This window comes from Oryzias latipes, chromosome 1 (assembly GCF_002234675.1).
Source record: "Oryzias latipes chromosome 1, ASM223467v1".
Taxonomy (NCBI): Eukaryota; Metazoa; Chordata; class Actinopteri; order Beloniformes; family Adrianichthyidae; genus Oryzias; species Oryzias latipes.
Window position 1 is genome coordinate 7,029,877 of NC_019859.2, and position 24,634 is coordinate 7,054,510.

Here is a 24,634-nt window from a genome sequence, read left to right on the forward strand (position 1 = left end):
AAATCACAGTTATAGCACAAACATACGTATTCATGACTAGCATATCAATGTAACCATCTATTATTTTTGCTTGTTTTTGAGAATTCATGTTTTTTTGTGTGTGTATTTTATATATATATATAGATCATCACTTTTCCCAGAGGTTGCACTTTGCAGACGGTCCCTGCTGACTCTTAGTCGGGAGCACAGAAAGAGAAATTATCATTAAAAAGAAACAAAAACCTGATCTTTTTTTTTTTTTAAATGCCTTTGTAGGTTGTTGTTAGAGTTGAGACAAACCAATAGAGACACTTGCTGTCAGTTTTCAACCTTTTATAAAGAGTTATTGATCCCGAAAGTACGACTGTGCGTATATCTTGCAAAAATTACCGAATTGTTTTTGTGCACCTGTGCAAATTACTGTCATGTTCTGCTAGGATTTATGGCATTAAAATGTTGTGATTTCTTCGTTAAATGCAGAATTCTTGTATAGTATTTATCAGTAAAAATAAGCTCACAATACACAGCGCTGGTTTCACGGACGCAAGGCGCCGCAAACCAGCACAAGCTAAACCGGCCCCCCAATTCTGATCAAGACTAAACCTTTATATTTGGGCTTGATTTCGGGGGACATCCCTAACTTATCCCTAACATATATGCAATCAAATGGGTGGTTTTGGACAACATGAAACTTGACTTTGTAGCATCGCTGACCAAGAACATCAGCACGCCTGCAACAAAGTCAACTTTGTTGCATGCCTTGTTCAGTTTCAACTTTTTGCTGTGTTTCAGTTTCAACTGAACAAGCCTACCATTCAAAAACAGCTGCTAAAATTAAATGGATGAAAGAGTTAAAATTTTGCAGCAATTAGAAAAAAAGTTCAGCAGATGAAGGTCTCATGCTGTGTGAAACACTAGGCTGTAGAACGTGTTTTAAAATTGATGCGTGTGTTTTCGTCAAGTCTTCATCAGGGGGATGCGCTCTAAACACTGACAGATCACAAACATGTTTATAAAGTAGCAGAAATGCAAAACATTTAACACTACAAAAGTTGTTTTACCTATTGATAGATTCAATGTTTTACCTTTTATGTACCTGTGTCAGCTAACATGAGTGTGAAAACATCACCATAATTGGATTTCTGCAGAAGCCTAAGGTTGTGCTTCACTGCCATTTATCCATTCACAGGTCAGCCAAAGTGATTCCTGACTGTTATCGGTCGACCTTATGGTCAGAGTTTAAGTGAAAGAACATCTCGGAGGATTCCCTCAAAGTGATCAAAATGAAATAACCTTTTCTTTCCCAGCTTCTTCTGGGTTCCTTCATTTAAAACACATCCAGATACAGAGTAAATACATTGTGAGGTTTAATCCTTCTTTACTTCTCACCCTCAGAGTCAAATATGATATTTCTTCTTCAGTTTTTCCTTTAAGTCTGTAGCTGACCCACTTTCTCACCCTCCTGCACACCTCAAAGGCGTTAAGTAAAAAACCCGAATGTTTACTGCAGAGCGTTAAAATCAATATGATATGATTAAATAATGACTCTGAAACAATTAGATGATTTGCAGCAGCCCCAGTGTGCAGCAGTGCAGCCTGAAGGAAACTTAGTTAGGCAGATGGAGATCTCCTGGGTTTAAATGGATTTCACTTCTTTCCGGTGAATTTACTTCTATCTGACGAAGACTGCTTAATAAAGCAAAAACACCCAAATGCACTGTCAGAAAAGAACCACAATCTTTAAAGTTGTGAACTCAAGCTAAAATGGTAAAAAGAAGACACTCTGTGTTTGTTGGCATTGTTGTCTAAAATGTTTAAATCGATTTGAGGGAGCTGATCTTTAAAGATGCGCACAGAAAATCTTAAACCAGGGGTCTGCAACCTGAGGCTCCAGAGCCACATGTGATCCTTTTACCCCTCCATGGCTTCAACCCTTGTGCTATCCTATGACCCCACCCTTACATTGACGTGTTCTCCATACCATGAAAAAGGTGGATAAAGGCGGAAACTTTTAATGTAATCCATGGACACCAGTGAGGTTCACAAATCATAGTAGGAAAAAGGTTCAGCGCACTGTCTAGTGGGTCTAGATGATCCAACTCGCAACGTTAAAGTACCTAGTGTAGCACAAGGGTTACAGGAAAAGACAGGTTTTATTTTTAAGAAATTACTCGAACTTTATTCAAATAAGATCATAAACTGTTGGAGGACAGTACATTTCACAAGTCAAACTGAAAACATTTTGAAACAGATTTTTGTGAGCCGTACGCCAAATCAATTGGAAATCAGAAAACACAACTAGAATTAATGTGGACTGGATTATAAGTCCGTTATTCAATTTTTAGACCAGATTCAAGAACAACTTTTCTTGGTAGGGTTGTTGGTATTGGATCCAAAAAAATTCTGCGACGCATCTTTCTGTAGAAATGATTTTGTTGCTACTGACACAGATAGAAAACAAAGAAGCTGCTGTCTGATTTGATGATGGGGAGCTTATTTTCTTTATTTTCTTTTTCCATAGCTTTGGCAAGTTCTTGCTGTTTCCTTTTGCCCTCTCCAATACACTTAAACAGCATTTATTCACTGATTTATGTCTGTAGCATGGCAGCTGGAATTGTCACATGTTCGAGGCTTCTTATACCCCCTATTTCCATGGCAACTGAAGCTTTGATAAACTCAAACAAAGGTCTATGCCGCTTCTTAAAATGTGGCAATAATTAGACACATTTTCCAATTAGAAAGTTCCTCCATTTGTGTCTGACTGCTTGTTTATCTGTATGGAATCAGTCTTCTGACTCCAGACTTTGTCTTGTTTTGCAGGTGATTCTGATGTTGACCAAACTGCTTGACTTCAACCTCAACAGTGTGACTGAGAGTTCATTATGGAGGTAAGGATTTCAAATTATCCTATTAGTAGTTTAAATTGTATAATGGTAATACTAGCAAAGTTAGTGAGGGTGGACTCATCAGCAAATCCCATATGGGTCATCTTTGAACTTTAGCCTCATTCAAGGAAGATTGACATATAGTTTTCGGGTGTAGGCAGAACTCACATTACCAATGACAGTACAGGTCTCTGCATGGATGCAGCTGTTTTAATCCTCCCATGCAGTTTGTGGTGGCATGCACTCTTTGGTTGCTTTACAAACCACCAAAGCAGAAGGGCTTGTCGATGCTCGAAAGAAAGAATTAGCTGCAAACAAATGAGTTGGTTTGTAACAGAACATATGCTGGGGAAAACAAAAAAAGTAACTGGGATTTTTTTGATTAATTTTGTTTAGTTAGTAGTCAGTTTAGGTCAAGATAAATCTGATTTGTAAATTCTACAATGTAGAGTTTACAGATCAGATTTATCTACTTTATTTACTTTCAAAACTGAACCCTGCGTCACTTGTGAAGTGGTTGCACTGTAGAGCTAATTATATCTGTTAGCTATAAGGTTATTTTCCCTTTATTCATTTAAACCATTTATTTATTATTATTATTATTTTCTTTTTGGATGTTGTACTGTCTTTCTCAGAGGGGTCACATTGCATGTCAAGATTGTTTGTTAATGGCTAGAAAATATTAGAAACTTGAAGTTGAATCTCAGACACAGAGGCTTGACATTCAATGTTTGGAACTTGTGAGCAATTACTGTTTAATTTTCTTCATTTTTACTCATTGGACATCTTGGTTATATTTAAATAACCCTTCTGTTCCTCTTTTGATCTATTATAAACCTGTTCTCTGTGGTCCTGGAATTATAATGATTTAGTTTTTTATCCAAAAAAAAAAAAAAGTTTTCTAGAACGGAGTACGCTTGCACTTATTTAATTTCCATTAGTTTACACTCTTTTCCACTAGCTTACAGCCCCTCACAACCCCAACCTAACATTACCGATGCAACAAAAGTGGTGAACAGTATTGGGGCTATCAAACTGTACATTTTCAGCCAGATGCCAGATGAGAACAATGAAAACAGACGTGGCTCTATTTGTCTGCAAGTGGATGCATTAGAACGCAACAGAGCAGGGAGTTTTTTGCCTGCTGATAGTAGATCTTACATCTACAAGCTTTTTCTAACAGCATTTTTTAAATCTTATCTTTACTCAGAATTTACTCAAAATGCAATTTTATGCTTAATTTTCTTTATTTACGTCCTCCATCATGCGGAAAATGCTACAGAAACATAGTTAAACCAGCAAAAAAAAACAATTTTCATTGGAGTAGGTTTTTAAGAAACAGTTTTAAATTTTCTTGTTACTTTTTTAATAGCGCAGACAAAGCAAATACCTAAAATTTCCTGCCTTTACCAATCTTAAACGATGTGCAGCAGAGCAGACTGTAACAATGATGCTTTAAAAACACATTTTTTTTAATGTCTTCTAATCATCCCCCTTTTTAACTTCTCTCTCAAGCTTTTCTCCCCTAAACATCCCCTTCAGAAGAGGCTCCTGACTGAAAAAATAAAAAAATATAAAGAAAATCCCTGTTATCAGTCAAACCAGTTCTGCTAAGTATATAAAGCACCACAGATGCATCACAACCTCTGGAATTTGGACCACTTCATTTATTTTCTTAATATTTACTGCTTTTGTGCAGGATTTCACAAGAATATAGCTTTTGCAAACATTATTATCCAAATAGTAATGAGAGCTTGGTGGGGTTTGGTGTCTCACCCAGGGATACTGAAGGTCTAGTCTTAGGTTTAAACCCCTGAACACTGGAAGAAAGGCTGCTCAAACCCCTCCCTCTCCAAATCTCCAGATCTCTTTGCATTCTTGTTCCATTGTTTGAATCTTTATATTGAAAAAGCACTGACTTCCTCTATTTTCACATTCTCAGTGTGTGCGTCCTTAAGATTTAGTTCCTCCAGTTTTTTTAAGAACAGAATCCAGGCAAAAATAGAAACACATTGATCTGAAGATGCTCTACGATCACCAACAGAACCTTTATAATGACTTCTGTAAAGATTATGTCACGGCCATCAATCCATTTACCCTGGCAGGTGGAGACATTTAAAAAGAACTTTAATTGATCTCAAACAAATGAAGAGCTTCAAGTGAGCTGCTCCTGTGGAGTCTGACAGGTTTTATCATTGACCTGTGCAGGATCGACTTTGCTTGAGGAAAGTATTTCAAATATTTCCCTTTTGTCCTTTTTCTCTGAGGCTGCCTCCAGGCTTGTGCTCCCACACACAGCAAAAGTAAATGTACCGTTTTATGAGTGCACTTAGCTCATAGAGGGTCAAGTGAGGCTGTTCCTCCATGTCTCACATGCTGCTACTACATTACCCTCGTAATGGTGCCTCCACTTCTGAGGCTTCACTAACGGCGTTATAAATCTGATGCCTTGAGAAAGCAGAACCTCTGGTAATGGACGGATGATTAAAGACGCAGGTGGAAAAAGCCCGACAGATTGACAGAAAGACGGATGAGTGAGGGGATGATGCAAGTCTTAGTGGGTGAAGAGCCTAATGAGGGCACGGGATATTAGTGGACAGCTTGCAGTCGGGAAGATGGACAGGGCAGGAAAGCAACAAATAAATAGATTCTGATCCGGAAGAATTTCAGCTCTCCTCAGGGAGAATGCTAAACAAGGCGTCGCTGCTGGTTGTGCCCTCAAACAGCCGCATGAGGTAACAGCATGAAACTCCTTTTTCCCTGTGAGGTGATGGGATGACTGCATGCATAAGCGTGTCAACCTGTCCGTCATAGCTTTGTTGGCAACGTTCCTCAGCAAAGGCAGACATTCAGAGGAAAAAAGCTTTGACTTGTTTTTTTTCTGAGCTTTGTTTAATTTACAGCTAAGAATTGGATTGGTCCAAAACTTAATGAGCCAATGTCTGCAGTCAAATATTGACTCTTTAGTATTGACCATTTAGGTTATTGCGCTTTCTGATGTGGGATGTTCTTTGGATCTTAGTGCTTAGGATTACCTGTTGCCTTACACAAATGGTTCTCAGAAGGATGAGTCATACCCATTGACTGTATACGATAACTGGATGGAGTCACCCCACCCCTTTGTATTCCAAACAAAAAGTATCCAGTGGTTCCAAGAAGCTAAACTCCCATAGGCTTCTTGTGCGAAATAAACAGCTATTACTTAGTCATTCAGTATAGCCATTCTTGCTCTGATACCTTATTAACGTATTCTGGCTAATCCTATTTTTTCCATATTATTTCTTTTTGCAAGTAATCCAGGTCATAAACAGACCGATTAGATGCCTCAATGAAAGTATGTGGTGTCCGCTGGGCCCCTATGTTGAACATTCAAAACTTTGACTTATAGATTCTTCCGAGCCCACCTTCATTAAAAGGGATTGGTGGGAGTGGTTGCCATAGATCAATCACTGTGTACTGACATTGTCTGGCTCCAATATGGCAGCGTCCATATCATGAAAATCTGGCCACTGAATTGATTTCATTTGGTTGGAGCCAGAAGAAGTCCATTTTCTGTGACGTCACACACGCTGAGTCCATTTCTCTTACAAAGTCATTGGTGATACAAAAATTACTATTTCTGAAAGGATGCAGAATTAACAAAAACACAAAAAATTAGAAATAAATCTGGGGACATCCTATAATTACAATCTAAAAAAGTTGAACTTACTTTGATTTTGTATCTGTCATTGCCATTGTAATAATGTTCACATTAGCAACATAATTAGTGATTAGTTTTAATGCTGTATTTAATGATTTACTATCACATTGTTTTAAAAGCATTTTTTTAAATAAAATTATTTTAACTATGTATAACTTGGTTATCTTATTTATAATCTTATTTATCATCTTTGTCATTTTTATGTATGGTTTTCATGTTTAATGGCTAAATTGGCTGTGTGTAAGCCTGGCGCATGGGAAACTAAGGTTCGATTCCCAGGGGGTGCAATGAGCTCAAATTCAGATTCAATTCTTAGGTATTAGCTGAACCCCCATAGGGCCCAATTCTGGGTGTCCTTGTGCCTGCCCCCAGCCCAGATCAAATACAGGTTTGTGTGAGGAAGGGAATGCGGTGTAGGTACCACAACCATTCGGCCTGCAATAACCATTCAGGGTCCTTCGACTAGTGCTGACGTCACATATGTGATTGGCCGATGATGTTTCAGATAGTGATTGGTCTGGCCAAATTAGGATACTACCATAGAAGAAGATATTATGAAGTCTGTTGTAAACAAACAGAGCTCCGACATGGAGCGAGATTGTCTTCTAAACGTGCTTTTATCATTGATATGGTTATTAACTTCATTTGCAGCAGAACGGACTGCTTTCCGAACCCTTCTCGGGACCGAACATTATAACAAAGCACCTTCCCTGCCTGCGAACCCGAAGCTGTGAGACTCCAGCTGCTCTGCTCAGAGACACGGTTCTTTTTTGTGGAGCAGCAGGTTCATTCTAACAGCCACAGATCTTTTTACAAAGTGGGTTTTGGCAAAATCTCTCCATAAACATTACAAAGAATAATGTCAGACACAACTTACGAGGGAAAATACGTTTTTATTACAAAAGGAATCGTGAAATGAAAATATGTAGAGCCCGAGTAGATCTCGATGTTGAATAGTTTGTCCAAGTGGGGTTACCGTAGTGTGATGTCATCATTAGTCGAAAGGACCCCGAATGGTTATTGCAGGCCGAATAGTCATGGCACCTACACAGGCGTAACGATCTCTGCCAAACCAAATGTGAGTCTCAGTAGAAGCTGTTTTGCTATGGTGACTCCTGAAGGAATATGGCGAAACAACAACTTGTGGTTTTCATGTTTATCGATTTTTCTTTCTTCATCACCTTCATCTTTGTTTTAATCTTAATCTTTTTTCCTCTTTGTTCTAATCTTCATCCTTTCATTATTGTCATTTTGGAGTTGGAGCAACTCATTGAAATAAAACCTTTATGTATCTTCATCCAAAACTCAGAACAATAATGATCACTTTACAGAGCAGAAAAAAATATTAATTTTTATAAATACTTCTAACCTAATCAGACATAGGAAATGTTTTAACAGTTATTATATTATAGAAATTAGAACATATGTGCTAAGAAACAGGAAGAGAGGTTTGTGAACTAAATAGTGTAGCTGTTGTGTAGAAAGTTACACTGTAAAAGGTTAGAAAAATATTTATTTAAAAAAGAATTTGATGAAACTGTCTTCTTTAAAAAAAAAAAAAAGAATAACAGCATTTCATTCATAATTCATCTTCCTCTGTTTATTCCCTTTCGGGGTCACAGGGCTGCCGGAGCCTATCCCGGCCACTTGTGAGCGAAGGCAGGGCGGCAACCTAGACAGGTCGCCAGTCTGTCGTAGGGTAGAGTGTCCCCAATCACACACCCATGCACTCTGACATTCACACCTAGAGACAATTTAGATTAACCAATAAGAGAATACATCAGGGATGATTTAAGCTTTTTTCAATATATTTGAACAAGTAACCTCCTGTGCAGTTTTTCAACACCCCTCATGCTAACAGAGACTCTTACTTCCAAATATGACGGGCTGGAATCATGCGGATGGAGCAAAGACGGTGATTCAGCCTCAGAGAGCTTCTGTATGACTGCTTCATAAATCCGGCCTCCTGCCGCCGCTGTCCGCTCTCTGATGAAGTGCTGCTGGTGTTTTTTGCACACTGATGCAGTTAACTATTCAGAGATGCACGAAGCGCTCATCTTACAAACCGTGATTAATCAAATTCCCCACAGAGAATGTAAACGCTGCTCAGTTGCTGCCGATCAATGCGTAGTAGATTTCAGAAGTTCGAAGTTAAACTATCTAATAATCCTTTTAATATGTGGCTGCAGACAGAATTTTAATCAGGGAGAGTAAAAGGGAGTTTGAGAAGGTTTTAGGCTTTTGGTTTGGTGTGGAAGTTTTTTCAGAAGAAGCCCAGAAGTCATTTCAAGGCATTCAGAATGGCAAAGACAGGACACAGACATTATCCTACATCACATCAGACATTCTTAAGATGCTTGTTTAACCCAGGAGGACTTTGTGAAGCCTCTGGCTGCCTGCAGCTGCTGCAGCCTCCTTATCCTCAGCCAGAATTTACAGCTGCATGTGAGACAGGACACGCTGCATTCAGATGGCATTACTGTCCTTGAAAAAGTGTCAATTTTCTCTAACTGCCTCTTTCATCTTCCTGAGATCTGCGGGGGTCTACTGCTTCATTTTCAAAGCTGCTGCGAAGCTTAAAATACATCACTGGACCCTAAATCAAGTTATTCCAGGACAGGAGCCGATCAATAAGCCGATGATGTCATTGTCCAGTGAACCCTAGTTCTGATAGTTTCTGATAAATGAAGCCACCCTCTTCTATTGGATGGAAATTCATCGGTTCTTAGGGGAAACCAGTCCATTGCAGATTTCAATGGATTATACATCTTCATGTTTTCGTGGTAAAGGCAAGGTGTGAAACTCTCTGAAAAGTCCCTTAAAACGAGAACCACAGCCTGGATTTAACGACTAAAATGAAAAAAAGAGAACTTCAGTCGATATATGTGATTGCTTTATTTGAAGTGACTTGAGCTTTCAGAGGCATCTTTGCTGCGTTTTTAAGATTTGCATGCTTTAGCCCTTTTCTTTAGCCCCATGTGACGCAAATAGAGCTCCTTGAATAAGCCTCGGGCCTTTCACAACAAATTAGATCTGACAGCTTTGCTAAGTTGCTCAGAGTCACAGAGATGGTCTGAAACGCTAAAATCCAAACCAAACCCAATCAGAATTTGATTTACTTTTACAAGACTTGCAAAGGCACCAACTCAATTTCCCATTTTAAATCTGTTTTTTTGAACCTTTACGCTGTGTAAGAAAGAAAAGGTTCCCCTCAAAAAAGGTTCTTTTTAACTCCACTGATTTTCTGAACTTCAGTGTTTCAAGACATACATTTTTTATTTCAGCAGAAAATCTTTTTGTTGATTAAAACTGGATTTTGGATCATAATTTAACAGCTTATTGGATATTATAAAAAATAACATTACATCTGGAATTTGGTCTTTGGTAGTTATTTTCAACTTTACCAGAAGTTTTTTTTTTTTTTTTTTTTTTTCCACGAGCCCTGCTGGGGTTCACTGAGGTTGATCAAAATGCCAGTACCTCTCAGTACGGTTTGCCAGGTGCGAGTTAACCCTAAACCTGTCTTTGCAGACCTTCAACAGTGCTATTTTGTTGACTAAAGTGCTCCAAATTCCAACAGAAATTCCTAAAACACATCATTTTTTTAGAAACAAGTCCTGACTAAAACAGGTCAACCATAGATGCTCTGAAATTGTATTGAATAAAGTCGAGTTTGCTCTGTTTTGTGAAACTTAAAAGCTTGAAGTCATAAAGTTCAGGATTCTCCGTTTTTCATGTTTGAGCTGCAATCAAAGAAAAATCTCTAGTTTCTCTGCGTGAGGTTTCAAACTGAGTTTCTGGTGCTTCGTAAAGCTATTAAAAACTAGAAAAAGAATAGCTGAAATCAGGCCTGGACTTTAACATTTTTGCTCTTTATGGTAAAGTTCTCTGAAACATATTTTACATTATTTACTGATGTAAAACAAAGTAATGAGCAATTCATCTGTCAGCACATGGATGTTTTTCACATTTCCTGCAGCAGAAAGCAACCTTTTAGTTTCTTTGTAAACATGAAAGCGCGTTTCCTACAAGTGTTCTTGTTGGGATCCTGCTGGTTGAAGCAGAGCTGACTCTGATGAGGAGGAGGAGGAGGAGGAGACAAACATCTCCTCTGCGACGCTCTCACCAGGACGCCGCTTCAGTTGTAGTCAGCCCATGTAATTTGGAGCTGAAAATAGAATCTTTTCCTAATGGCGCACATCCTTTCAGGTTGTCAATCTGTAGAAAAAGAAAGGAACAATAGGCATTTGCAGGTAAAACTTAAACACAAATCCATTCACAGATAAATCGAAAGTATTTTCTAAATTGGTTCCCATGAGTTTCCTTTTCAGATTCCACTGTGCATCACACGCTTTGGAGGTTTGGGATATAGTGGGTGTTTCTCCTGAGATTTATGACGCCAAACTGATCCCAATCAAATCAGTTCACTCTAAATGTCTCACTCTAAATGTCTGAGGAACTCTTTTTAATTGCGGAAAATAACTAAACAGATGTTTAACAAACTGTGATTACATTTCAGGTCAACAGACTACGGCACAACATACCAGAAGCTGAACGACAAAGTGGGAGCAAAAACCATCCTCAGTTATCTGTACGTGAGCCCCAACAACAAGAGAAAGGTGAGAAACGCAGCAACTTATGTTCACACAAAATTATGACAAGTCAGAAAACCTTTTTCCTCACCTCTGCCAGCCAGACAGAAGCAAGAGTCAGAACTGACTGACTCGATCGTGTCTGACTCATACTTCATTTATTTATTTCATTCATTGACATTAGAGTAGACAGAGAGCGAAGCCTGGCAGCTGAGTAAACACCCCCTAGCTCGCAAAATGAATTAATATGGATTTCATGGCTGATAAAAAGGATAAAAGAAAAGGACGGGATTGTTTTTGCAGCTTTCTTAGAAAGCTGTGTCCCTGCCATTTCTTCCGATTAAATGATGGTCATGAAAATGTTTTCACGGTGACAAAGACAATATAAAAACAAAAGATTGTTTAGGATAAAATCTTTTAGCAGAACAGACCTGATGGACAGCCTTTTTTTTATTTCTGTATTTGAACGATTCCCTTATTTGTGAGGAAGGTGCACTTGTTCAATGAGCAGAAAAGCTAAGTTTAGAGGTGCAACACTGATCACAAGTGAAGGAAGTGTCACTAAAATATGAATGTGAATAAATAATGATATCAGCACAAATGGAAGTGCCAGAAAGAGAGAGAAAAATGTAACAGCACAAAAAATTTAAATGTCAAGAAAATTTGGGTTACAACTATCATAAAGCACATTGATGCTGACAAAAACACTTAAAATGGATTAAAAATTCATGGCGTTCAAAGAAATGTATTCCCTCCCCATGTATGATGCTGCTTTGTTGCAGAGATTTTGGCATCAACGGGCCAACATGTTGAAGTTTGTTGCAGTGGTGCCATGCATTCAGGATCATTGAACCTGTAGAGTTAAACATTTATTGTTGGCAAATTTCAAAATTTACCATCTTATGTTTGCATTTTCAATTAACTGCAGGAAATAACTGTAGCAGTAACCGTGGCATTATGAGGTGATAAACCACAGTCCCATTGCTCCACTCTTAAGGCATATTTAACTGTTTTTTCTTCATTATGCTTGCTGTGTTTTCGATGATAGGACCTTTATTTGTTTATTAAATCAACTGAACCAGGGGATTCAGCTGAATTCAGAATGGAGAAAACTTAAAATATGCCAAAACACTGAGAGCAATTAGCAAAGCGATTACAGCTGCTTTGAAAAATAACCAAAACTAAGTAAGACTATGAAAAAGAGCAAAACTAGAATTTAAAGAATTTAATGAAAAGAAAAAAAAAGAAGTTAAATAAAAAAACGAACTTACAAAGCATGGATAGAAATATCACAAAAACAAACCAGATAACGGTTAATCACATTGTCTGGTTGCACACAGAGACGATGAATGGTCTATTACCATATGTGTCATATTTTTTCTATTCTTTTTTTTTTTTTTAATGTTCTATCAATTTATTGGTAGATGTGATATTTGTAATTAGAGTCGGGGAAATAAGCCTTGACTTCACCCGACAGCTTTTTCTGTTAATTTTGTTCAATGTTTATGTTGACATTGTTCAGTGTCAATGTTTATGTTGATGTTTTAGGTTTGTGTGTTTAACATAACCGAAAAAAATGTCTCTCTCGAGGTGCATCAAACCATAAGGCTGATTACGTAAGCGAGACGAGTCAGAAATACGACCCTCAGTTTATCAGACTTAAGCTTAGCATTAATTCTAGAACTTGTTTGTAACACGCTACACATTACCATGTCAGAAGCGTTGGCGGCGTAAAGGTATTGACAATATCTGCAACTCTCTACCTCGTTTGCAACACGTAAAGAAAAACTGATGCCGCTAAAAAAACTAATACTGTCAAGGCCCGTACACACCGGGACAAATATTCGCCAGGCGTTATTCGCCAGCGTTTTTCGCCACGTTTTTTGTGTTCACACCCAGGCGATTTTCGCTGACGATGAGCCGAGCGAACATGCAATTTCATTCCCTGACATTAGATGGCACTAAATGTAAAACAGAAATACTTCTGTACACAAGGTGGCGCTGCGCAACTTTACGCTTCTTAAAGTCGCTTTTCACTCAGAAGAAGAGAGCAAGTATTTACGCGCTTGTCAGAATCATACAAAGAAAACATGAATATTTCAAGCACCAGTTGCTCCAACTGGTGCTTGGTTCGGGGATATTTTAGAATGTCCGTCATTATTTCTTCGCGGCTGTGTAGATGCAACTCGGCGTTCATCTTTTTCACTGGTATGTGTGCTCAGCAAGGCAGTTTTGTGTTTGAGTGCCCCCAAGTTGTGTTTTACTGTAACTTCAGAGACTCCAGACACGTGTGCAAAAGCGCCATTCTCATTGGTCGAATAGATTTCGATGCGACGCGTCAAACCAAAAAGACGAACCCGAAGCGTTTTTTAAGAAGTGACGCTTTGACGCGTGGCATTTTTTCGCGTCGGTGTGCACACTCACATTGGTGCCCTTTGTTTAGTCACGGTGTGAACAGGCCTTCACAATGCTAACTCCCAACACACACCTTTTTTCCACGTTTGCAAATTCATAATACATTATGACAAAGCACCGTGTACATCTAAAAATTGCATCAACACCAGTGAACACCACTAGAATGAATACATACATAAGGTGCTCTGATTTATAAGGTTCCCTGTGGCTTTTATGTGCACCTTATGGTGCAGAGCAAATGATACTTCTGTTGATTATTGTGGCAGATAAAGATGGGATGTTACTAAAGGACCATCTAAGAAGCAGTTGGGTAGGATGGTCATGAGTTATTGTCACATCTCTCCCTGTGAACATCATCCACATCAAGCAGAGTTGATGTGGAGATGAAAATGTTCTAGTTGGGAATTCCAAAATTGCACTTCTTTAGCAGATGGATGGCTCGGTTGGCTGTGTGCAGGATTGGTGCATGGGAAACCATGGTTCGTTTCCCAGTGGGTGCGATGACCCTAATTCAGTGAGGGTCCTTTGGCGAGCCCCTTTATGCTACTGGCTACTTTTGTAGCCTTCAGGGGGCTCAGATATGCTTCTCCCTGTGCCGGTCCCTAGCCCGGGTAAAATACAGGGTTGTGTCAGCAAGGGCATCCTTCACTTAAACACTTAACCAAATATTACAAGAAGGTCTGGAAAATGTGAAGGCTATTAAGAATTTTTAACACCACTGAACTAACGCCATCTGGGCTTTTCTCATGCATCCATTTTTTTAATTTTCAAGACGCAGGGGAAAAAGTTGACTCATATGATTCAGTGGAAAGATGCAGAAGCTCAACGCAGTGATAATACTACCTGATATGTATCAACTATAGTTAAAGATGTTTCAGTCTGTTATTCTACTCTCCTTTCACAACAATGACACTGTCGTTCTGGCTGATGGTCTGACTGAGAGACTGATGTTATCAGCGCTGCGCACTGCCAGCCTTATCTGCTTGGACTGATTGCCATGCAGACCAGGAGGATGTGTCACCTGCTGTGATTTACTGTTTGCTGGATGTCAGCTGGATTCGGAAGTCTGTGCATGCACTCGGGGAGCTGAAGCTGCAGAGCTGCCCAGCATAATAAATGTGAACAGAGCGGCTGGAGTCGGTTTCTAATCTGATGCTTTCTAAACTGGTTCAATGTTGGACGGAGCCGCAGAGATAACTGCTCGCTTTTCTGTGCCCAAGCTTTCAAAATGCTTTATCAAAGTTCATTACGGTTCAATTTGATTCCGATTCGTAGATACATTTGATCAAGGTTAGATTGGAAACATCCGACTCATCAAGACTGTTTTCAAATGCAGTGCTATGAAATATGAACTTTTTTTTCTTCTTGGGATCCAAAAAATCAATGTGTGAGAAATTTACAGCTATGTATTATTCCTACTATACTAGACTATACAATATAATATTCAGCCAACTCTGAAGAAGAGTCCAGAAAACCAAACAGCATCAAAGGCTGGTTCAAACAGAGTAAAAACATGAAAACAATTTAAAACTGAGAGCAATTTACTGTTCAGACCAGAAGATTATTTTTAGAATTATTTTTAGAATTTCTGCTCCACTAGACCATAAATGAGATTATCTTAAATACTTTTTGGGTTGGGATAAAACAGATGCCAAGTATCTAAAAAAAAAAAACATTATTCAGCAAAATAAAAATATGTTTAAAGCATTATTTACATCAGTAAATAATGTAAAATATGTTTCAGAGAACTTCACCATATAGAGCAAAAATGTTCAAGTCCAGGCCTGATTTCAGCTATTAATTTTCTTGTTTTTATTAGCTTTATGAAGCCACTCCACAAAATGTTCAAAATATTTTTTTCTTCATTATATAACCAATTATTGTTAGGTTAAAAAATTCATTTGAGATCTCTAAGATACCAAAAAAAATGTTTTTTTTAGACATGAACGCCAGTTATCTGTCCTCTGACCAGCTGTGGTACCTGAATCCCAGCACCATGGCCAGCTGCAAAGTAAAAATGACGTAGGGGTCTTTGACATTTCCACTCATCCTGAACAAAACACGCTCATAAACCGGTAAATAATAATAAAAATAATAATAATAATTAATACTTAAGGATTGGATTTTTCTGCGCTGAAAGAGCTTATCCACTATTCATTTATTCCTTATTCATACTTGGTGATGGTAAGCCAATGTAGCCACAGCTGCCCTGGGGCAGTCTGACAGAGGCGTGGCTGCCAGTACACGCTTACGGCCCCTCTGACCATCGGGACGTTCATGCACATTCAAAGACCAGTAGAGCCACACTGGAGGCAGGGAGGGTGAAGTGTCTTGATAGATAGACAGTAACAGTTGTAAACGACACCTGAACTCACCTGTTTGCATTGGTTGCCCTTATCAGCACAGAACCCACTTTGAAGGTTATGAGAAGGTTTTCAAAGGACTCAATGACCTCACCGCACCGTATGAGATCTTTTTTTAACCGGTGCGAGTTCTTTGTTCTTTCAGTGTGTGAGAATGTGTGTGTAAATGTGTGTGTGCATGGATGAATGGGACTGTGACTGTAAAGCGCTTTGGGCCTTCGAAAGAAGGTAGAAAGCGCTATATAAGTATACGCCATTTACCATTTACCATTTTGTTCCCAAAGTGCAGACCTAGTCCGATCTCAAGGCATTTCGTTTTCGGCCCCCTGGATACCTTCCAGCTGAACCTTTTTTTAAATATACATATATGTATATTTTTCATAGGGCTGAAGGTTGTTGACAATAAATAAACAAAGCATTGCACGATGACGTCATTGACCGCTGAAGGGGGATTTCTCAAAATACACCTAAAAATATGAACAAAAATATGTATTTCTGTTGCTGCGAAACATGTGTATGACTTTGAATTTCTCTTTTTTTGGGGGGTATTGACTTTAAATGCAGAAAGCTGAGCTTTTATGTTGTTTGTTTGATATGCTGGATGCTTGTGCGTTTCTTGTTTGCTCACAAAAGCTCTGAATTGAACATATCTCCTCTGGCACTGAAGGCCCTTGTTAGAAAGAGGTTAACATCCTTTTGCAGAAAAGCCACACTGGCGCTCTAATGTTTGAGGTTAGGAGGAAACATGACAGAAACACGAGAAGTGTCAGCCATGGCCCTCACTTCCATTCACGCTCACAGATATGTAACACTAATGATCTTTGTCTCACACTTCCACACGCTCACATTCTGCAGCCCTACGCTCTTTCATTTTGAGATTCACAACATGCAGCTGCGCAGGTTTGCTTTGAACTTTGAGAAGATAAAAACCCAAATAAGCTCCAAAGAGCGATTAACACGACCCCCTCACCACCACCATCTGTCCCCCAGCCAAAACCATTTTACCTCCTGAAGACTGTGTCTGCTCAGGAAATTATAAAGCGAAGAATGTTTTATGGAATTTTATAGAGGAGATTGAAATTCTGATGCAAGATGAGACATGATGTGATCTTAAAACCACTGTAGACCTGCCGCAGGGCTGTGCTGCCAAGTATTCTTCCTCTTTTTGATCAGTTACATAACTCATCAACCAATCAAGCAGTATGGAATTTCTCATAAACAAACAAAAACCTTTTGCTCAAAACTACATAATCTCTTGTTTATATTAATAATAATAATATATTTTATATATGAGGTACCTCTCAAACAATCAAGGTCAGTTTCATTTAAAAACAGTAAAATACAAAAAAAAAAAACTCATTTAAATAGCACACCGTAAAAAAAAAAATCAAAGAAATCTAAACAAACAAACAAGCAAAAAAAAAGAGTAAGGAACCTGGAACTGATGTGTTATGAGTTTTGCTTGAAAAGTGAAAAAGAAGAACTATTCAGAATGTCAGAGAGAGGTGAATTCCAAAGTGAAAAAAACAGAATAGTCTGCCCCCCATAACTTTAAGTGGAAAAGAAGGAAATGAGAATGTTGGCTTGTTCACTGACATGCAGAAAAGACCAGTAAAGTATGAGGGGGCGACTGAATAAAAAGCGACATCTTGTACCTAAACATGTTTTTCACATTCTCTTATGAGATATATATATATATATATATATACATCTATATATATGTAGATATATACACACATACATATATTATCAACATGGAGAACATATATAGAAAATATAACCTAAAACTGCACTTCTGAAAATGTCTTTATTCAAATTGTTGCGCATAAGGAGCGGACAAAAAAAAGGTAGTTTGAAGAGGAGCTTACTTAAGACATCCAAAACACGGTTGGCGGGTCACAAGCTCCCTGCTCCACTCCATTCTGATCAGGGACGTGCACAAGATTTTAGAGGGACAGGGGCTCAAAGTTGGAAAAAGGACAGCAAAAACATACACTTTTTGTCCTTTACACAATTTGGAAATAAAGTTAAGTTTTAAAATAAAGTACTAATACAGTACTTTAAAGTACTCACCTGAGACCTGTGGTGGTGAAAGTGATTTAATTGTCATTTTTTAGTGTAAACAATTTATTGTCAACATGAGTTCACTATATCACAGACTTGGCAGACATCAAAGCAATAATTCACTGGAGGGTTTTTACTTTGACATTGTGCTGCAGGCATAATCAACATGAATCAGCTTTAATACATTTGATAATTCAATAAATACTTTTCAAACAAGGGTTTATTTATAACATCAACGACATCCTGCTCATTCTCTTGCTGCGTCTGCACACACGTTTAGGCAGAGGAGAGTGGTGTGTTCGTCCACTGAGTAGAAGCAGGGAATACAGGGGCAGAAAAAAAGGAGCAAATTGCATTCTCTAGTCTGGTGCATAATGAGATATATTTACAGTATCCGAGATAAGAGCCATTTCCATCCTGACCAACACATCACAGTTTTTGCCTTTCTTGTTCCTGTAGCCATAAATAAAAAAGTTTTTTTTTTCTTTTCTTCTAAAAAATAAATAAATCTTAAAGCAGGGGTGTATATATCCTAAATAGAAAATAACTAATCGTTTCCTGAATTGATTGGAAAGATTTTGAAACAGAAATTGATACAGTATAAATAAATGATACAGAGTTTAAAGAAGGCATTTCTAATCAGAAAATAATATGTTAAACAGATACATTTAGTGTCAGACCTGTAGTAAAGAAGCTTAATTCACCATCAATAAGGTTCATTTTGAAAATCGCCCAGGTGTTTTCATTAATTCATCTTCTAATACGTTTTATCCCTTTCGGGGTCACGGAGCTGCCGAAGCCTATCCCAGCCTCTCACGGGTGAAGGCAGGAGACACCCTGGACAGGTCGCCAGTCTGATGCAGGGACACAATCACACACCCATGGACTCTCACACGCACACCTATGGACAATTTAGAGTAACCATTGGACCTGAAGCATGTTTTTGGATGGTAAGACGAAACCGGAGTCCCCAAAGAAAACCCATGCATGCCAACTCCCCAGGAAGGTCCCCCATTGATGTTTTCAGGTCCCCCAGCCGGGACTTGCTGTGAGGCAAGAGCACTAACCACTGTGCCACTGTGCAGCCGCCCTGGTGTCTTATTTTGAATTTAGTATCCAAGTTCTTGTCTCCGCATGATCAGCTCTATGTTGAATTGATGTGTTGCTCAGATGTCTGTGGATGCAAACTGCCTGACTAACATAGAGCGTTTTTCTGACATATTACCCACATTTAAGCTCGTCCAAAACCGCGAGTTAGACCAGAAGTCACAGGTTCAAGTTCCTTCACTTTCACGTCATAAGTTCTCTGTGGGGAAGCAGTTTCTCTCGCTGTCTCTCTCTCTCTCTCTCTCACTCTCTCTTAGTCGGAGTGGAGCTACTAAGATAGAAGCGGCAGATCAGAACCCTGTATTACAAAAAAATGGGTTGCTACAATCGAGTGAATTGGAGTTTTTGAACCAACATTTTTTTCTGGTATCTCTAACAGGAATTTATTCATGTTAATAAAAAAAACGGGGGGGGGGGGGGGGGGGGGGGTATAGAGCACTTTAATACAAGGCAAAAATGACAGGTGTTCAAATACCCCTAGATGTGCACGTACCTGATTCTGATACATCCACTTGTAGAAAAATACATCCATGTGCGTCTTTTTTTTCCTCATCCGAGTTGGCATCTGGCTCAAAACTGTTTGTCAGGATAGCTTTGATATCGCTTGCCATTTTTGTTGCACCAATAATGTTAGCTCAGGGTTGTCAGGGGCTGTAAGCTAGCAGCAGAGAGTGTAAACAAAGGGACAATGGGACATCAGTGGAGGGTTACTCTCCGTGCCAACGGTCCCTCCAACAACTGCATAAACTGTGTCCTAAGAAATTGACTGTCTTTCTTTTTGGGCTAAAAATGGCATTATAATGAAAAGACAATAGAGGAATGCTTTTACAATAAATCAAAACATGATTGGAATCTTTTCACAGTTCACAAGTCAATTTAATTTATGATTCATGGTTTTGTTGTCTTGTCCAATGCACTCCTGTGCTGCTGTCATGGCAAGGACCCCCTTAAAGACATTTTCTTTTCAAATGATCTTTTATTTAGCGAAAGGCTTTATAGAAATAATAATCGCTGCCACCTACACCACTATAAGAGGAAATTAAAAAGTTTAACTTTTTTTGTTATCTTTTTTGAACCTTGTAGAGCAGTCCAGAGTTTTGCACAGGCTGATCTCGTTGACTGTAGCAGTGAAGGAACAGATAAATGTTTTTGCAGAAGTCGTCTCTTCATGAACCAACACGACTGTTTTGCATAAAGATCAGTCAGAGCTGACCTTTCTGATTAACCTTTTTTTTCTTTCTTCCTGTCGTCCTGGGTAAGCTGCTTCTCTGGAGCGCAGACGGAAAAAAAAATGACCTTCATGAGAAACCCATGTGCAAATGCTTTTATCAAGCAGCCGTGGAGCCATCACACACAAAAGTGAGCAGCTGTGGGCTGTCAGAGGAGGATAAGACAAGTCTACATCAATTTAGTTCACTTATGAGCTCAAAAGGCTTGTTGTCACCATGGATTCAGTTCTGTTAAGTTCATCAGTTTCATTAAGAGGGGACTTACAAAAAAAACGAAAAAGCAGAATGACCTAAATGTTTTATAATCACAGGTCACTAAAGAATAATTTCGATATTATTCAAATCCACCTGCTCTAACAACATTGCGGTCAGTATATGTGGACAATGTTGGAAAATCATAAAAAAAGGAGAAAAGTGCAAAAAAAAAAAAAAAAGAGAGAAAAAAAGATGGCATGCAATTTTGGGAGGATTGTATAGACTAAAGTATCATTTATGTCAGTGATCTTGTAAAAATGTTGAGAATGGTTCCCAAATCTTACCAAATAGGGCTGGAATTTTTTTTGTTAGTATATTTAAAAAATTAAACAATTCAATCCTAATAAAAAAACATTATTTCTGTGTAATATAGAATTATATAGATATATATATTATATAATATAGAATTGCATTAGTGCAAAATTAAACAGGTGAAGTAATTAAACCATGCAAAAGAAGTTATGATAAATAATTAGTCCAAAAAGTGATATAAACTAATAAATCTTCCAGATAATTGTGGTTAAATAGAAAAAGATTGTTCAATTTTAAATTATAGTCGTAAACTGCAACAAAAGCAACAGTTATTGCAAAAACTGTTTGGAGAAATGTTAAAACTTCTAAAGACAATTTACTCTATACAAATATTTATGGGTAAAAAATTCAAAGCATAAGGATAACATTTAAAAAGTCTTTTGTATAAAATGCCTTAAAAATAAGAAAGTTTAATTAGTACTGTGCCATGCATCCTTTGCCTTAACTAGAAAGGGTTGAAAAAGCTAAAGTAATTTTGAATTAACAAAAGGTCTATTATTTGAACTAAGAACTTGCCAAAGTTCTTTGAACAAAGTTGCAAAGACAGAATCAGTAAACGTTTCAAAACAAAGTTAACGTTCTCCTGAAGAAGCCCATCATTCTGTTATCAGAATGGATGAGTTCGGGTTCAATGTGTCAAAGATGTAAAGAAGAACCAGAAATTCTGAAGAGATTGATTGAAAAGAATCATTAGAAAACTTAAACAGCCCATATCAGGGCTGGACCCACGTTTGTCTTGGACCCACGTTTGTCTTGGATTTAAAATAAATCTTGCTATTTTTTCGGGCAGAAAACCACAAACTCCATTTCTGAACGCAGTCACTTGGCACTTACTGTTACGTAAGAGTCAGATTCATTGCTGTGTTATGTTTTTTACCTTAGTGGATCAGGCAGTAGGTGAGGGTTTATTCAGTTTAAAACAACAGTGATCAAGGACAAAAGCATGAACTATTCAAATACAAACTGTAAAAGTAAATACAACTGAGTGGTCTTGAGAGTATCAAATTCTTTCAGAATCTCTGAGCTGCTGCTACAGAAGATTTTCCACCAAGTTTTAAGTTGTTGTTGTTTTTTTTGTTTTTTTAGGATTGTTCAGAAGTTTATGATAGCATCTGAGAGTGTCTGATTTACAGGGAACGGTCAAGACTGACGGAAGAGAAGAGTTTCACAAAACAAGTCGGAAAATCTTATGGACATCTCTAGTCATTTCTTCTTAACTGAATCAATTAACTAGTCTATTACTTAAAATCTATTTCAGTCAGACAACTCTTGCAGAAGAATATTTATTTCACAACATCTTTAGGTTGACATTCACAATTTGATTCACAACTTCGTTTTGGCATAAGGCTCCGTTCAATTCCTTGAGACAATTATTTTTTCCATACACTTTCGGGTAACAACCCCCATAACGGAGCCCACAGGTGGAAGCCGGGGAGGAGGGAGGGGCAAGGAATGAGCGCTGAAGGTAAGAGAGAATGAACAATTGTACACCTGACTTAAATAGGACGCTAAGCAGGTGGGTTAATTAACTGACCCGCCCTAGGGGAGTAACCTGCAATTCTGCCGAGTGTCTGCCCGAAATGCGACGAGTCGCTATTTAAAAAATCAGATGAACCATTTTGTCATTAATCTATTTTTGATTGAGGGTAATTTCCTGGTCAGGCTGGGTTTTATGATCCAAAGTGCAATGCTTTTTGGAGCTCAGCAGAAACGTTTTATGAAAAACTGAAAAGAAATCTGGAGCCTAAATGAAGCCTTGAGGAACACCAAATACAACAAGTTAGTTCTCAAAGTTCTTCAAAGCAGTGTATAGATGTATTGTACTGATAGTATTTACAAGCTAACAAACTCTATGGACAAAATTAGCCTGATTTGAGAAGCCTAAAAATAAAAAAGAATTTCTCGACTGCCCTCCACAGAATGCTAAAGTTGGCAGATGCCCCTGTCGTCCCTCATCCTGTGCTGTAAGTGAATCAAACCTTCGCCTCTGCTGGGAATTGAAAGGATAGCTGACAGAGAGCAAGTGAGCGTGGTGGAGGAGAAGGGGAATGAAAAGAGTGACGGAGGGAAAAAAACTGATAAATGGAGGGCCGGTCCCGGGGTCACTCACAGAGAAAGCAGTCGGACAACACAGCAATTACATCAATTTTCATATTGTGGCTTCAGACCGAGCCTTTCCAGGAGAGTGCAGAGCGCACATTAGGGGAATAATTCAGGATTTTAGCCTGAGATTACGCGTGAGAGCACATTATTACAGTAAATGCTCCGGACGCTGAGTGCTGCTCAGGCAAGCAGGCAGGAAGCAGTCACCCAGACGAGGCTGACTGTAATGGCTGGAAAACAAAAAAGTCGTTTTACTGGAAAGCTCTGGGGTTCTGGTGCTTTACTTTGAGAATTTTCTATGAGGAATTCAAACAGGAACTCTTCTGAATGTTCTCACTACAACAGGAGTTCTGGTTGGTCCACGTTGGTGGGATTTGCACGAGCAGAAACAACGACGCCCTGTGTGGCTGTGAATGCAGAACTGCACAGTGAATGGAGTGGGACTCCAACTCAGATCAGGCCATTTTTCTTGGTTTGTTTCATTTTTGTGCACATTTTTCAACTCAAAAAATGCAAAAACTTCACATTTTTATCACAGATATACACTTTCCTTTGACTCAAAAATTATACAAACCCTTACAAAGAGAAAAATAAATGCTGTCAGACATGTCGTTTGGTGTTCAGCTTTTTTCTTCTCCTTAGGCAATGTTGCATGCAGTGTATTTGAAAACAATTTTAAGTGTTCAGATTTTTATTTTTCACTATCAAACTAACTTTATTAATGCATAAAAACAATCTGAGTAAAACCAATTTAATTTTTTGTATGCAATTTCCTTTTCTCTGTGAGATAAGAAATGTCTAAACCTGTCATTTTTGGGAAAATCTCTGATGTAGTTTTGCACAAAAGAATTATTTATTTTCTGATGTTGTTGTAGCATTAATCAAACTCACCAAAGAAAGCCTGCAGAAAAATTGGAGCTCTATGGATCCTGTGGACTTTAATCTTGTATTTTCTCACAACGTGCAACTTTTGTGTGTCAGATATGAGTGCTCTTGGCTGTTGAAGTCAAATGTTAAATATTATTTGTTGGTATGAATGAAAAAGGAAAGGGGGAAGTTGTTTTGTTGCTTCATTTTTGATGAAAACAATGGACAAATGCAGTGTCAGCATGAATATAATATGAGCTGGCATGTTCAGGCAGTGCATAGCTGGCTGTGAGAGCAGACAAATGTATATTTATGAGGGATATATATCCCAGAAAATTCAAGAGCAACACTTATTTTAATGTGTATTTTTAGCTCAAATGTTGCATAACATGTCTCCCAGCCAAATTGGAGCTGTGGTCAGGCATCATTTCAGTGCACACCTACAGCGGGCTCACCTGGAGCTGCACCACCTGCTGCAACCACAGTGTTCTGACACAAGAGCAGAGGCGCGGCACACAAAGGCCGTTAGGGGTTTTTTTACCAATAAGCTGCAGATGAGCCGCGGTGAATCAGCTATGCTCTGCTGGCTCGGGCAGCCATGGCGGAGAGGACTGACTGCCGATGGTTTCCTGTGAGGTGGTGCAGGAGTTTGAGAGGGGCTGAAACATCTGTCAGGCCTAAGGCACACATCTCAAAATGGCTGCAAAGAGCAGAGCAGCATGAAACACCAGGAGATATAAATCCAGATGGAAGCACCCACATA

The 24,634-nt window shown here is 38.6% G+C and overlaps 1 protein-coding gene across 2 annotated transcripts in view; it reads left to right on the plus strand.

Moving 5' to 3' along the window:
* Nucleotides 1-24,634, plus strand: part of LOC101163788 (VPS10 domain-containing receptor SorCS1) — a 167,268-nt gene that overhangs the window by 66,315 nt on the left and 76,319 nt on the right. For both annotated transcript variants that reach the window (XR_002292451.2, XM_011488553.3), the window contains exons 2-3: nucleotides 2,800-2,867; nucleotides 11,084-11,183. Coding sequence is in view for 1 of the 2 variants with exons in the window: in XM_011488553.3 (XP_011486855.2) it covers nucleotides 2,800-2,867; nucleotides 11,084-11,183 (168 nt within the window). In the remaining variant the exon portion in view is untranslated. The remainder of the gene's footprint in view (nucleotides 1-2,799; nucleotides 2,868-11,083; nucleotides 11,184-24,634) is intronic.